This window comes from Zymoseptoria tritici, chromosome 1 (genome assembly GCF_000219625.1).
Source record: "Zymoseptoria tritici IPO323 chromosome 1, whole genome shotgun sequence".
Taxonomy (NCBI): Eukaryota; Fungi; Ascomycota; class Dothideomycetes; order Mycosphaerellales; family Mycosphaerellaceae; genus Zymoseptoria; species Zymoseptoria tritici.
The window spans coordinates 3,515,905-3,529,495 of record NC_018218.1 but is presented as its reverse complement, the minus strand read 5'-3'; the positions used below and the strand labels follow the sequence as shown (position 1 = coordinate 3,529,495).

Below are 13,591 nucleotides of genomic sequence, written 5' to 3'. Positions count from 1 at the left end.
GTTGCCTGCGTTGCCTGCAAGCGGGGTAGCCATTCTACCCAGGCGGCATGTTTCTATAAGACACGAGAAATCCATCGATGCGATCATGCAGTACTCCTCGCCGACACGCACCAGCACCAGCGAATCCGTCAGCCACCATCGAGTTCCGTCCGCGACTTCCGACGTCTCCATAAATTCAACGCCCGCTCCAGGCTCGATTCGAATTCCAGCTCGCAGATCCAGCAGGCACAGCCTCATCGGCGACAGTCCAAAGGAGACGTCAAGAAAGAAAAGCTTGGGATCTGTATCAGAGGAACTGCGGATTCGCGAGGAGGCCCATGAGCGCGAGTGGATGACTGGGAAAAGCCCGGAAGGACCAAAGCATAAACAGAAGGAAGGGGACACTTCACCCAGGTGGAGCAAAAGCGAGGTGAACTTCTCACAAATGGATAAGTTCTCACAATCACCGCCGTTGCGGGACGACCTGGTCCGCGGGAGCAGTCTCAATTGGACGAAGGAGAAGGAGAACATACTCAAAGGCCCATTCAATTATTTGGAGTCGCACCCCGGCAAAGACATTCGATCGCAACTCATCGCAGCCTTCAACGCATGGCTGGATGTACCAGAGGAATCTCTCAATGTCATCAGACGAGTGGTAGCCATGCTACATACCGCATCCCTCCTCATCGACGACGTTGAAGACAACAGCCAGCTTCGAAGAGGCATACCCGTGGCTCACAACGTCTTCGGCACCGCGCAGACAATCAACAGCGCCAACTACGTCTACTTCTGCGCCCTCAAAGAACTTGCCATTCTCAACAACCCGGCCGTCATCCAGATCTACACCGAAGAACTCGTCAACCTACACCGCGGCCAAGGTATGGACCTCTTCTGGCGCGACACTCTCACTTGCCCCAGCGAAGACGACTATCTCGAAATGGTCGGCAACAAAACCGGCGGCCTCTTCCGTCTCGCCATCAAACTCATGTGCGCCGAGTCGCCTTCCCACAACGCACATCCGGACCCATTCCAACGTAATGACTACGTGCCTTTGGTCAACACGATCGGCTTGCTGTTTCAGATCCTCGACGATTATAAGAATCTCAGCGACACAATCTACACGCAGAACAAAGGATTGTGCGAAGATTTGACGGAGGGCAAATTCAGCTTTCCCATCATTCACGCCATTCGTGCGGATCCGGGAAATCTGGTGCTCATTAATATCCTCAAGCAGAAGACGACGGATGATGAAGTTAAGAAGTATGCCGTGGCGTACATGGATCGCGCGGGCAGTTTCTCATACACGCGGAAGGTGTTGCGCGGATTGACGAAGAAGGCTTTGACGCAGGTGGACGAGGTGGACGCTGGCAGAGGGAGAGGAGAGCAGATGAAGACTATTCTGGAGAAATTGAGGGTGGATAGGAACCACCAGCGTGGTGTTTTGACTCCGGCTGCCGGTGGTGCGTCGATTGCTTGAGGAGTGGGTTGAGTTGGCGTCTTTGGAGCAGTCCTATTTCCGATACCATGATGATGACAATGACCAGATAGATAGTGCTTCCACATAATGTATAGAACCTGCAGCGCTGAGAGACTTCAGAAGCCACTGCATGTGACCTTGATTTCTACGGAATTCCACCACGCCATGTGAACTGCTTCGCTTGACGCCGACTGCAATGAAAAGAATCAGGTTGACTCGTCGAATTTGTCCACTTGTATAGACAGTCCATATTTGACACAGTAAACTGACAAACGCCATGCGATTCCCATCTCGTCTCATTTCTCCCTCGTAGCGGAAAAGTAAGAAGAACGCCATTTCCCAAGACCCGTATCCATACTCTCTCAGACCTTCACGTGCTGGCCCAGCTTTTGCGCCAACTTCGCAAGCTCCTTATACGCCTCCGCCCACTCCTCCGCGCCCTCGCCCTTCTTTCCCACTGCCGGCGTCAACATGACCACACTCGTCGGCCTCTTCGTGCTTCCCGCCGCGCCCAATTCCGCGCGCGAAGGGACGTAGATGTAGGGGATTCCGTGGTCCTCGCATAGCACTGGAATGTGGCTGATGACGTCCATGGGTGAGATGTCGGCGGCGAGGATTACGATGCCGTTGGGAAGGGCGGAGGAGGCCAGGCTGGCGGGCGTGGATGGTGGGGATTTGCGGATGGATTTGACGCATTCTTTTACGCCGCGTTTGAGGGCTTTGGCTTTGGCAGCTGTGCGGTCTTGTTAGATATTGTCGCAGATGGTCAATGGCCACATTTTGTGCTTGGAACATACCCTTCTTGACGCTCTTGAGAACTTTCTTCTGGCTCTTGTCGTCGGCCAATGGGTTCGCGAAAGGCACCAATGCGGCGAGAGGAATTGCGAGAACAGTCTTCTTGTCGTCGCCGTCCTCGACCTGGACGAGCGATGCGCCGTCGACGTCCATCACAGTGTCATCCTCTGAGGTCTTTCTCTTCTTTTCCTTCTTGTCCTTCTTTGGTGTCTGCTCTTCGCCGTCGTCTCTCTTGCGCTTTTCCTTCTTCAACTCCTTGCGCTCGCGCTTCTCGGATTCGCTCTTGTCTTTGGCCATTGTGATGTTATTGTAATGTGAATATAGTGGTGGAATTGCGGGAACTTCAAGGTGAGCTGCTGAGGTTTTCTAAAGCTCTCTCAAAAAGTTGCCCAAGTCGCCTTGGCATTACCAGCTCCCTACCTATACGAGAATACGAGCTACCTTACCTCCGATCTCTTGGATTTACCTCTGCACACTCCATACCACTGAGGTGCAAGTCGTGCAGTGCAGGTCGAGCGGGGCCACGGACTCACTGCATTACCACCAAGCCACCACAGGTCTGCTGACCTCGGAACACCACTTCAGATCACCCATACCATCCCTCGTCATGTCGCGCTTCGTACCTGGCGGCACAAATGAAGAGCCCACAGAGCGAGACGAAGCATGGCTAAAAGCGCAATCCGAACTCGATGCTCGTCGTGCCGAGAAGGCCGCTCAAGCACAGGCAAACTCCGGCAAATCACTCTTCGAAACGCTAGAGGCGAACAAAGGTGACTTGGAACGGCGTGATACGACAGTCCGGGCATACAGCTGACCGCGGGGGAGGTTCTCATGGCAGCGGCTAAGCAAGACGCCTTCGAGGAGAGTATCAAATTGAGGAACCAATTCCAGGCTCTAGATGAGGACGATGTAGAATTCCTGGACTCGGTGCTCGAGTCGACGAGAAAACAGGAAGCTGCGGTGAGGAAGCAGACCCGGGAAGAGCTGGAAGCGTTCAAGAGGCAGCAGCAGGAAGCTGAACAGGCTGCGAAAGTCATGGACGTATTGCCAGAACCACCGGTCGAGACGAGTAGTTGGACGGTGTCGCGGAAGCGAAAGAAGGGAAGAGAAGATGTGCTAGGAGGCGTGAAGTTGCGCAAAGCTTCTTCTGGTGCGAAGACCCCTGGCGAGGCTGTGAAGGACGAGAGTCCGGCTTCAGGGACAGCGACCGGTGCGGCGGAGCCTGCTGGGAAGACTGCTTCGGCCGATGTGAGCGCATCAAAGAATGCCAACTCGGGGAGCAGTGAAGTGAAGGAAGTGTCGAATGCTCCCGCAGCTATCCCAAAGCCGTCAGTGTCGCCTCCTCCGCAGCCCGGGAGTGGACTCGGCCTCGTCGCTTATTCGTCTGACGAAGACGACTGAAGCTTCTCAATCCGAGGTCCGGCACTGTGCATTCATGCTCTAGGCTGTACGACTGACAGGGTGTCAACGTGAACGAAAGCTCACGTCAGGTCAACGTGCGGCATTCCGTGACAGCTGCGGTAACAAAGCTTGAAGCCTGAAAAGTATGATAGGCTCCAGATAATTGATACTCATGAAAGGCCGCAGGGAGGATGATCGCACGACAGTGCGTAGCATACTGCGGAGACACGCATATAATTCAACGAACATTGAAAGCACTGATGCACAAACATTTTCTGTCATTCTTAAAGCATATACAAGCTTCTGATTCTGTTGGTCGTCCCATGGGAACGGCCCAAAGCCATACCGGGAGCCTGTGTCCCTGATGCCTCATCTGCAGAGCCTGAATTGCTTGAGTCTCCCCGATAGCATAATGCTGATGCCTTGTCACAAGCATCTTTTCCTGATTCCGCAAATGAAATCCTCGTAGTACGTGATCACTCCGTGTGACCTGTTCCGAACTCCCATGCGCCGTTCAAACAATGATGTCCCCGATCAAAAGCAATGCGTCCCTCCCATGCATGATTCCTGCCCAAAACGCCCTTGACTACTTTTAAGAAAAACGCCCGATGCTGTAGTGAAGTTGTTCTTGCGCCAGAATTCTTGGCCTGAAGCTAAGGCTACAAGCCGGAGCTCTGCACCAAAGAGCGAATGAAGATTTCGATAGTTGGCAGCATCTCGTTAACCTGCACGCCCTGAGCCTGCATTGTGCTCGAGACCTGACTCAGCATCGACATCAAGTGGTTGTGCTGTGCGTCATGCTCCATCGGGACACCGACGCGCATGATCTCGGCCAGAGGGCGGTCTTCTTCCTGGTCTTCCTCCTGATCTGTGGCAGTCACGTCCGGCATGTAGAAGCGGCCAGGAGCAATCGGAAGTGGTGGCTCATCGGTGGGAGTGGGATGGTCGGTGAGGTCGGTGATGTCTCCAGTTTGCTCGTCCTCCACATATCCAGTCTCAGCCAAGCAGTCGGTGAGAAAGGCTTCGAATTCGGTAACGGCACGCGGAGTCTGGTTGTACAGTCCATCGCCGTGGACATCCTCATCGCCCAAGGTGGGAACCTGTACATCGCCACGCTCTTCGCGCTTGATGAGCTCGAGGAGAGCTTCGTCGGTCATGTACTGGTTTGACAGGTCTTGGCCGTTGAAAGCGCCGGCGCCGAAGTTGTTGTGACCGATCTGGGGAACGAAGTCTGGAAGTGGGAGTTGATTGTTCTCCATGCGGGTATTTTGCGGAACGTAACCAGCATCATCGGCGGACTCCTGCTTAAATTCTTGCTTGAACAGGCCTTGCATGGCTGGATCGGCGTCTCGGGGTATCTCATCGTTCCTGTGTTGTGTTAGGTGGTGTAGAGCGCTCGAGTGAGTAGGTGAAGTGCTTACCAGCCACAATCGACCCGAAGCCCCTTGTAGAGCCCCTTCTTGACGTGGATCGCGCGTACGTGGCGACGCAAGAACCAGGCGTACTTCCAATCCTTGAGTCCGGCATCTCCGGTGCAGAAATTGCAGCGAATCTCGCAGCGCTGAATCGTGAGAGTTCCACGGGTGGGCCAAGCGTGTGAGTGGCCGACCTTGAGGCAACCCATGTTGAGGCAGGTGAAGGTAAGATTGATGTTGGTGTTGATGATGTTGGTGTTGTTCTGCGAGGTGCCGTTAGATCATGCGCAGTCAATGAGCTGCCGGATGTCTTACCTGCGACGTTTCGGTATGTTGAGGTGGTGGTGGTAGAGTCGAGGGAGAATGCGCACTAAAGTGTGGGCAGAGCACGCGGGGAAAAGTGGGTCGGTCTCGTGAATGGTAAGTGAATTGCTTCTGCGTGTACACGGATCTGGTTGGACGGGCGACTCTGCTTGAAATGTGGGAGAAGTGTTGATAAAATGGGAGAGAGGAAGAGCAGCTGGGAGAAAAGGATATCCGCTCCCATCCTATGCAGAAACGGCCTGACAATAGTGCTGTAACGTGAACAATAATAACCTCCAAGTGACCTCGTGCTAAATCTCTTGTATTGTGAAAAAAACCAGGAGACCAAACCTCGAGCTTTGACTGCTCTGGAACAGCTGAACGGCGCCTTGGGATACGATCAGATGAAGTGCGTAGGGCATCATGAAAGATGCCATGCACATCGTGGATAAGATAGAAGCGAACATATGTCCTCCACCACGTCACAACAGAACGACATGCATCAGCTGCTCAGGGGGATTGCCCATCATGAAGGGTCCGGATGTCGAGCAGATCATTTGCACGAGCGACAATCGAGGCTTCATGCGTGTTGCTTTGGCTTCCGCACAGCGCTCGTCTTCCCAAGGCACAGTGCGAGCAGCGATGCCTGGAGTGAATTCTGCATGGAATGTCAATGGTTGATCGTTGGTGGAGTGTGAAGTCAAGAAGTAAAGCGACTTCTGCCAAGAAGTGAAGTGACTTCTGCTCCGGATAGTCCCGTCCCGAACCTCATCCTCATTGCAAGAAGCAACTCGGCACGGTGTCGACTTCAGACGTCCCTCTCACCACTCAGCCGTTCCCACAACACCACCGCAATCATGTTCGCCGGACGTGTAGCATCCAGGACTGCCCGTGTGGCAGCTCCTCGCTTTCAGCTCGCCGCTACCCGATCCTTTGCTGTCAGCGCCGCAAGGCCTGCAGCCGACAACAGGCCTCCTGTTGAGCTCTTCGGCGTCGATGGCACCTATGCCAGCGCTCTCGTGCGTATCTCACGATGGACCGAGACACCAATGCCAAGCTAACATAGTCGCCGTCAGTACGTCGCCGCCTCCAAGAGCAACTCCCTCGATGCCGTCTCGAAAGCCATGGAGACCATGTCGCAAACCTTCAAGGACGATGCGCGCCTCCAGGGCATCCTCACCGCACCCACCCTCAGCTCGGACGACAAGAAGCAGATCGTGTCCGAGATCCAAAAGAGCATCAACGTGCAGGACAAGACCAACACCATCCAGAACTTCCTCATGACTCTTGCCGAGAACAACCGTTTGAGTGTGCTGGAGGGTGTCGCGGAGAAGTTCGGACAGTTGATGGGTGCTTCGCGTGGTGAGGTCGAGTTGACCATCACCAGCGCCACGGCATTGGACAGCAAGATCGTGAAGCAACTCGAGACGTCGATCAGCAAGAGCAAGTACGCCGGACAGAGCAAGAAGTTGAAGGTTGTGACAAAGGTGCGAGGATGTAGTTTCTGCATGTATGGGCACGCACTAATATATCACAGGTCAACCCAGATATCAAGGGAGGCCTCATCGTGGAGATTGGCGAGCAGACGATTGACCTCAGCGTCTCATCGAAGATGCAGAAGATGAACAAGCTCCTTTCGGACTCTCTGTAAATATGTACCGATAAAAGAGCGACCGTGGTAGTTTCGAAAGAAGCAGTTCATTTGTGAGCGAAGGTCTATCCTTGAAGAACCGCTGAGCGATCCAGTTCAAGAACGGCTTGCTCTGGCCGCGATGAAGAACAGGTCTGACCTGCAATGGGCGACACCCTACAGACTGTAGCTCTGATCACGACTTCATCGCGATGCGTGTTCTGCTATGGCGTCGCTATACAGAGCGTGAATTGAGCTGTACTTCTTGCGGCTAACGCCTGTATCTGCACTTCCACACCACGCACCTCTCCATCGCCAAATGCTGCGAGTCTAGCAATGTCCGAAGTCTCAGCCCGGCAGGTCTGATACCCGCAACCCCGGATCGCTCCAGCTTTTTGGCCGTATGGACAGTCCGTGTCACCAATTCTACCGTCCAGCCATGCGCGTATTTGCGTGGCTCGCATCTGTGACGTTGATCTCAGGCCAGCATAGCTTTCCATAAGACTGCGAAGCTGTCAAGCCCTCGACGCCGGTGACGATATCGCGTATGCTCGTGGTCTCTTGATCCGTGTTGCCGTACGAATAATCATTCTTCCAATCATATGGAGAGAGTCTCCTGTCCAGCCATGTTCTTCATCGTCCCGCCCATATGCCTTGTCCGATACCCGGCCGACTCTCATTGACCGGCCTCTTAGCCACTTTGCCCTGTGCTCTCACTCCCTCAACCACTCTCTCCAGCCCTGTCTCGACCACTACGCCTCCCACGACCATCTCGCCCAATACAGCATGCAGCGTCTCGAAGTTGAAGATCAAATCCAGCTCGCAGACATTCTCAAATAACCTGTCTAACGCTTCGACAAAGACCTGTATGAAGTCCAACAGTGCGAGGGGAGACTCGGTCGAAGTCGAGATGACGATGAAGTATAGTGTGGCGTAATGTCGGTAGGTTACGAGGGAGGGCGCATCGTTGTGTTCGGCGGGGTTGGAGGAAGTCGAGGAGGACGCAAGAAGAGGTGGGAGGGGAAGAAAATTGCAGCTGCTGGCGGGTCGAGCAGCTACAAGGGTGAAGATTTCAGAGAGAAGTCGTTGCTGTACGGCGGTGTCCTGAAGAGGTGTTAGTCGATGCGGACCGATATATGGACTGGGGAAAGTGCTTATACCAGTTGGGAGTAGAACTTGGTCAGACGCGGCTGACCGTTGTTGTTGAAGACCAATACGGCGTTAATCATGACTGCAAGGGCGATTCGAGATGGTGAGAGAGAAAGACGAATTGGACGGTCGACGAGCAGCTGTTGATCGGCATGTGAAGAGGCCAAAGGCGTGGGAGAGGAGCTGTCAGAACGGACCTGCCTCCGCTCGAGTGAAAGTGAACGTCAGCCCTCAGAGAAACTCCACTCCATCTTCCCACAGTGTTGGTACTCATTGAACATTTTGTCGTTCGAGGAATGCTTCACAGATCCTCGCAGGTACACATGTCGCAGTCTCCGATCTCGACAACTTACTGCATTACGCAGTATTCACGGAGAGAGTCCGTACAAGGACTGAGCTGAGAATCGTCAGAGGGATTAGCGACTCTCTGGGATGAGTTAGGCGCGAGCTCTTGCTGCGTCAACGTTCGACGATCTTACGGCGGAGTGGAAGAGAACGAGTCGAGCTCTCCTCCGCCGCTCGCTGCGAACTCGGCTGAACAACAGGCGCGCCAGCAGCAGAGCTTTTCATCCCAGGCCCGGAAACATCACTTCGTTGACTGAAAGCGCTGCAGGGCGATGAAGACAGATAGACACGATGTTCAGCAAGCGTGGTACCACGGCACTGAAGGCCATGTATCCATACCAGCCTTTTGTCGTATGTCTCAACAGTCATCGCCAGACTAAGACTGGCCTCGGTAGGTAAGACAATCTCATATGGCCGCGGATACAAGACGTTAGGCGAAGAGCAACGACCCAATCCTCAGAAAACGACGGGAACATTACTGCGCTCGGCGCACAGTCGAGCTCGATATCAATTTCCACGATTTTGGACTTGCCACTGCAACCCTTTGACAAGATATCAAGGCTCTTGACAATCAACAAAGAACGTTGAGCATTGTGCCATTTGAGACCTTTGTCAACACACCTTTGTAAGGATCCAAGCTTTCATCGAGTGAATTTGGTATTAAGGTACAAGGCTAGCACAATGCCAGTGATTCGACTTTGACGCACCTCCAGAATTCAAGAACCGCCTCCACCGACAATCAAGCGCTGTTAAAGTCTACTGGCCGGTCCAGATCAACTCGACAGTGCAGTTCAACAGAAGTGAAAGCCATTCTTTTCGACCTGGTTTCCAGGTATTATGCCTGCCCAAACAATCCAGCAGCAGCCCTTCGTCTCGAGCATTCGAACGGTCTGCAAGCAAGCTTCGCTGGTATCGAAGAAGTCGCTGAAGAAGCTCAGGAAGCTCTTCAATCGTCCACAGAAAGAAGTCGACTCAACCGACAACGACGTACCCTTTTCATATCTGCCGCCTCCGTCAAGAGGCACTGTGCGCTCATTCCTCGACCCAGCTACTACAGATCCTCGTATTCGTCGCCAAACGTTCGCAATTCACGAAGCAACCCTTGCTGCCCTCGAACAGCCATCTTCCGGTCCAGTGAGGCACTCGGTAAGATTCTCCCATCCAGCAGTTGGAGCTGTACTTCCAGCTATGCCTTCACCTGCCACCGCAATCGTCGAGGAGTACTCTCCTGTCGAACATTACCGCTTCCATGGCGGTGCCGAGTCACCGAGGACCGAGGACTTCCCTCAGCAAGTCAACCCATCCTCGGTCTACCGTACACGCGCAGCGAGGACATCGTACGCTGAGACGGTCGCAGCTCTGGATGGCGTGCGCGGCTTCTCTGCGATGATCACGCAGCCTCCGGATACCACTAAGTATCATTACGGAGGACCCACAAAGGACGGTAGGCCTCCGACTCTCCCATGTCTTCCGTATCTGGACCCACAGATCCCGGCTTCAGCATTTGACGACCCGCCAGAGGATGAAAGCCTGACAGTCGAGGAGATCCGACAAGCAGCGCTTGATAAACTCAATGCCATCGCGGAACCTGCGCCTCTGCCGGATGTCAAGGCCGCGCATCCGACTAGTCTGCATCCTGGCCCACTTGTCTTCAAGTCCCGCCCCAAGACAACCGAGAAAGAACCTGGGCGCAAGTCCTACCAGCCCTTCAACGCTTCCCAACCCAGCCAGGACCTAGATGATGAACTTTTAGACCTCTACGCATCTCTCAGTCCTGGTCCACTGCCCAGCTTCCCCTCCACCAAGAAGGAAAAGCGCGGGACTCGCATGTACGAACAACACCAATCCCTCCGCTTCTCTCCCAACCCGGCACCGAGCGAGATATACACTTTCCGCTCCGAAACCCCCGACTTTCCTTCTCCAACGTCCCAGACGAATCGCAAGTCCATGCTTCAGAAGCAATACCAAGATTTGCTTTACACTCCGCAGCGCCCCTTCTCTCCGACTTCCGTCTACTCCACCACGCCATCGGGTCGAGGTCCCATACCAGACACGCCAGGCTACGGATATCCTGGTCTTCCGACTCTTCGGTACACGGTTGCGAGGAAGGGAATGCGTCAACCACCTCCGAGGCCGAAGAATCCCAGTCCGCCACCAACTCCATCCGAGCGCTCCCAGTCCGTGAGTGAGTTCTTGTTCCAGGCTCAGCCGGCACCACTCGCCCCCAAAGCACGACCAGCGCCCCAGAGCAACCTGACTAGTCCTCCTGGTCTCACGTACTCCAGTTCCAAGACGACCACGACCACGACGAGCTCAAATCCCGCCGCCATCGCGGCAGCAAAAGCTCTCTATCGACCTGCGCCTTCCGCTCCGACTACAAAGCGCAAGGAGTTGAACATCCACGAGATTGCGGGAATCAAGACTGGACGCTCAACGCGGGCCGGCGCTGAAGTCGGATTGCCTGCTGCGGCGGTGAAGATTCAGGGCGATGATGAGAAGGGCAAGGGAAAGAAGAGTGGTGGGTTTAGGGCGAATATTCGGAAGGCTATTCTCAAGGACTACGAGTTCTACAAGAACCTTGAGTAGGCGTTAGGGAGGATGTTATATGACGTCGGCGCTGGCGTTTGGGTGTCGCCTATAGACTGTCTGTTTTTCGACTTGCTGGCCGGTTGGTGCTTGAAAAGTTTGCTTGAATATACACAAGATGATGTTCGTCGAACTGACGATAATGAAACGAATTGATGCTGTAACTCACTCCAACTTTTGCCGACAGTGTCTATATCGCTCACCTGTCTCGATTCCCTGCCCCATTGACCGATCCCCATGTCATCGTCGCTTCGTCCCACCGGAAAGTGCATGTCCTCGCCCTTCGTCAAGCCGTAAAGCGGAGAGTAAGAAAATGGAGAATAACAAAAGAAATCCGAGCGGAAGACCTGCCTTTGCCCGCTTCCCAGCCTCTCCCACCTCAATCCACTCATTCTTTCGTCGTGCCTCAGGTGAAGGTCACCAGAACTCATCGAGCATCGTCCATAGCTCTGGTCCGAACACCTCAAGCTCTTCCTCGGCGGACAATGGGGTGGCTGTGCGTTCCACCTCCACTCCCGTAGACGACCCCAAAGTTGCGAAGGCGAAGGTAGAATTGACGTGATCAAGCGCATACTGCGGAACCCAGACCTTTCTCAAATCGACCTCCGCAAAGGTCGAGATCTCTTGCACCGTGCAACTCGGGAAGGGCAGGTTGCGTAAGTGAAGGGTTTTCTTGCCGGGTCTCTTGATGGTATGCACGGCGCTGGCCTCATGCATTTCTTCCTTGGTTGGCCAGCATGCGACGGGATGGGAGGCGTGGCGACCCTCGGGGAAAGTGATGTTGAAGGTTGTTGGATAGCAGAGTACGGGCGAGCATAGCGGCGCGGAAACGAAGGCCTTGCCGTTGAAAGGCGTCACTGCCTCCACCGTCGGTACCGGAACGGCGCCGTACGCCCTCGTCGCCTTGTCAAGACGGATCTTGGCTTGTTTCACAGCACTGGCGCGCTCCATGGTCAGGATCTTTGCATTTCCTTTATCGATCTTCCATTTCGCGTCGTGTTGAATGACATCGTAGTCGTTCGGCCAGAGCTCTGATTTGGGACAGAACTTTTCGCGGGCTTTGTTGGCGCGCGCGATCGTCTGCCTGTGAAGGACTGAGGGATGGATCCAAGTGTCGGACTGCGAGTATTGCACAGTTGGCGGGGTATGAGGTGCTTGCCTTGGTCTTCTGTTGGACGGCATGGTGGATGATGTTGTTTGTGAGAGCACAGCAAGGACTTAGCAGGCTTGATATATGGCCTTGTGGATACCTGCCTGGAACGACACGTGAACGGTCAAGTGACTGCATATAATGATTGTTGAGAGCCTAGCGAGGTGAGCATGTGCTCCAATGTGGTGAATGGCATATGTCAACCAGCGGCTGGCAGCTGGCAGAGGGCATGACTGACAAGCAACCGATCGACCAGTGATGGCAATACTGTCGGCGAACTGAGGCTGTTCCAGGATGTCGAGTGATCATGCTGTGATGAAAAGTCGGCCACGAATGCGATGCTAATGAAGCTTGGAGAGAAGCTTGCAAGTACGAGAAACGACATGTCCGCGCTGGGAAGCATCCCAGAATTGAGGATCGACCGGAGAATAAATGGTGCGGGTGAATGAGGCTGGCAGCGGGCCAATGCAGCAGAATGTTGCCGCACGACGCCGAGTGAATTGCGGAACACATCTTGACATGTGATTTTCGTGTGTGCACGAGTCGCAGAATAGCATACTGGCAAGCCCAGGCTTTGGAGATCCTGGAGCGGGAATACTGAAAGATCCTTACGATCGAAAGGCATAGTTGCGACCACGCCGCCGCCAGCTCTGCATGCTATTGCGAAGCGGGCGCTCTTCCGTTCGGACAGGAGGGACCCGTGAACGACTCCCTCTGGCCACTCGAGCCAGCTGTAGAAAGTCCAAATACAATGTCGATGCCCCTCTCAGACCGTTGATGGCTGGAGGAGAAATCGTGTTGACGGAGAAGACGGATGCAGTCGAAGAATCCGGCTTATGTCACCCTGCCTCACGATTTTAGCCCAAACTCAATGACAATAGCGCGGTCTGATGGTGCGCTTGTGAGGAAGTGCTGTCCTTTTGGCAACAAGACATTCATCCACGTCGACGCAGTCTTGTGAGAAGGATGGTTCAATACGAGCCGCAAAAAGAGCTGAGGTCGAAACACTGCTCGTCACTGCTACGACAGGGATTCTGCCAGGTTGTTGCGTCCCAGCCCTAGCGCGCCCACACCTCCCTCTTCCGTCTCTTCGACAGAGCCTTTCACTCTTCGATGTTTCCATCAAGACCGGGCGCGCCCTTCTCGTCTGCTCTTCCCGGGTAAACGAGCAGGGCGTGTCCATCGAGGGACTGTTTCCAGCGACGGGTGCGACGACAATGATGCCGATACCCAGTTCGATCCGCCGCTGGGATGGCCCGGATGAAGGCCAACTTCCGACGACAACCCCCTCCACCTGTTTCCAGGTCCACTCAGAACGGCCTCACCCGGGGGTCCTACGTTCGGCATGGCCCCGTGGGAGG

General features: G+C 54.4%; 7 protein-coding genes across 7 annotated transcripts; 4 read left to right on the top strand and 3 right to left on the bottom strand.

Annotated features, from left to right (window-relative positions):
• Positions 1-424: 424 nt before the first annotated feature.
• On the top strand, positions 425-1,456 carry GGS1 (geranylgeranyl diphosphate synthase 1; the record flags this gene model as incomplete). Its single annotated transcript, XM_003857198.1, has 1 exon — positions 425-1,456. One exon carries the CDS (start codon positions 425-427, stop codon positions 1,454-1,456), a length of 1,032 nt encoding a protein of 343 aa, XP_003857246.1.
• A 362-nt stretch (positions 1,457-1,818) lies between these two features.
• On the bottom strand, positions 1,819-2,404 carry MYCGRDRAFT_33739 (uncharacterized protein; the record flags this gene model as incomplete). The annotated part of the gene is made up of 2 exons (XM_003856367.1): positions 1,819-2,189; positions 2,254-2,404. 2 exons carry the CDS (start codon positions 2,402-2,404, stop codon positions 1,819-1,821), a joined length of 522 nt encoding a protein of 173 aa, XP_003856415.1.
• A 457-nt stretch (positions 2,405-2,861) lies between these two features.
• On the top strand, positions 2,862-3,436 carry MYCGRDRAFT_28186 (uncharacterized protein; the record flags this gene model as incomplete). The annotated part of the gene is made up of 2 exons (XM_003857199.1): positions 2,862-3,021; positions 3,090-3,436. Coding segments are annotated over 2 exons (507 nt in total), but the record flags the coding sequence as incomplete, so codon positions are not given.
• Positions 3,437-4,311: 875 nt separating this feature from the next.
• Positions 4,312-5,276, bottom strand: MYCGRDRAFT_89611 (uncharacterized protein; the record flags this gene model as incomplete). The annotated part of the gene is made up of 2 exons (XM_003856366.1): positions 4,312-5,020; positions 5,074-5,276. 2 exons carry the CDS (start codon positions 5,274-5,276, stop codon positions 4,312-4,314), a joined length of 912 nt encoding a protein of 303 aa, XP_003856414.1.
• A 913-nt stretch (positions 5,277-6,189) lies between these two features.
• Positions 6,190-7,299, top strand: MYCGRDRAFT_102585 (ATP synthase subunit 5, mitochondrial; the record flags this gene model as incomplete). Its single annotated transcript, XM_003857200.1, has 3 exons — positions 6,190-6,389; positions 6,447-6,857; positions 6,908-7,299. 3 exons carry the CDS (start codon positions 6,228-6,230, stop codon positions 7,019-7,021), a joined length of 687 nt encoding a protein of 228 aa, XP_003857248.1.
• Positions 7,300-7,633: 334 nt separating this feature from the next.
• On the bottom strand, positions 7,634-8,229 carry MYCGRDRAFT_35039 (uncharacterized protein; the record flags this gene model as incomplete). Its single annotated transcript, XM_003856365.1, has 2 exons — positions 7,634-8,104; positions 8,161-8,229. 2 exons carry the CDS (start codon positions 8,227-8,229, stop codon positions 7,634-7,636), a joined length of 540 nt encoding a protein of 179 aa, XP_003856413.1.
• A 1,102-nt stretch (positions 8,230-9,331) lies between these two features.
• Positions 9,332-11,080, top strand: MYCGRDRAFT_89608 (uncharacterized protein; the record flags this gene model as incomplete). The annotated part of the gene is made up of 1 exon (XM_003857201.1): positions 9,332-11,080. One exon carries the CDS (start codon positions 9,332-9,334, stop codon positions 11,078-11,080), a length of 1,749 nt encoding a protein of 582 aa, XP_003857249.1.
• Positions 11,081-13,591: the final 2,511 nt, after the last annotated feature.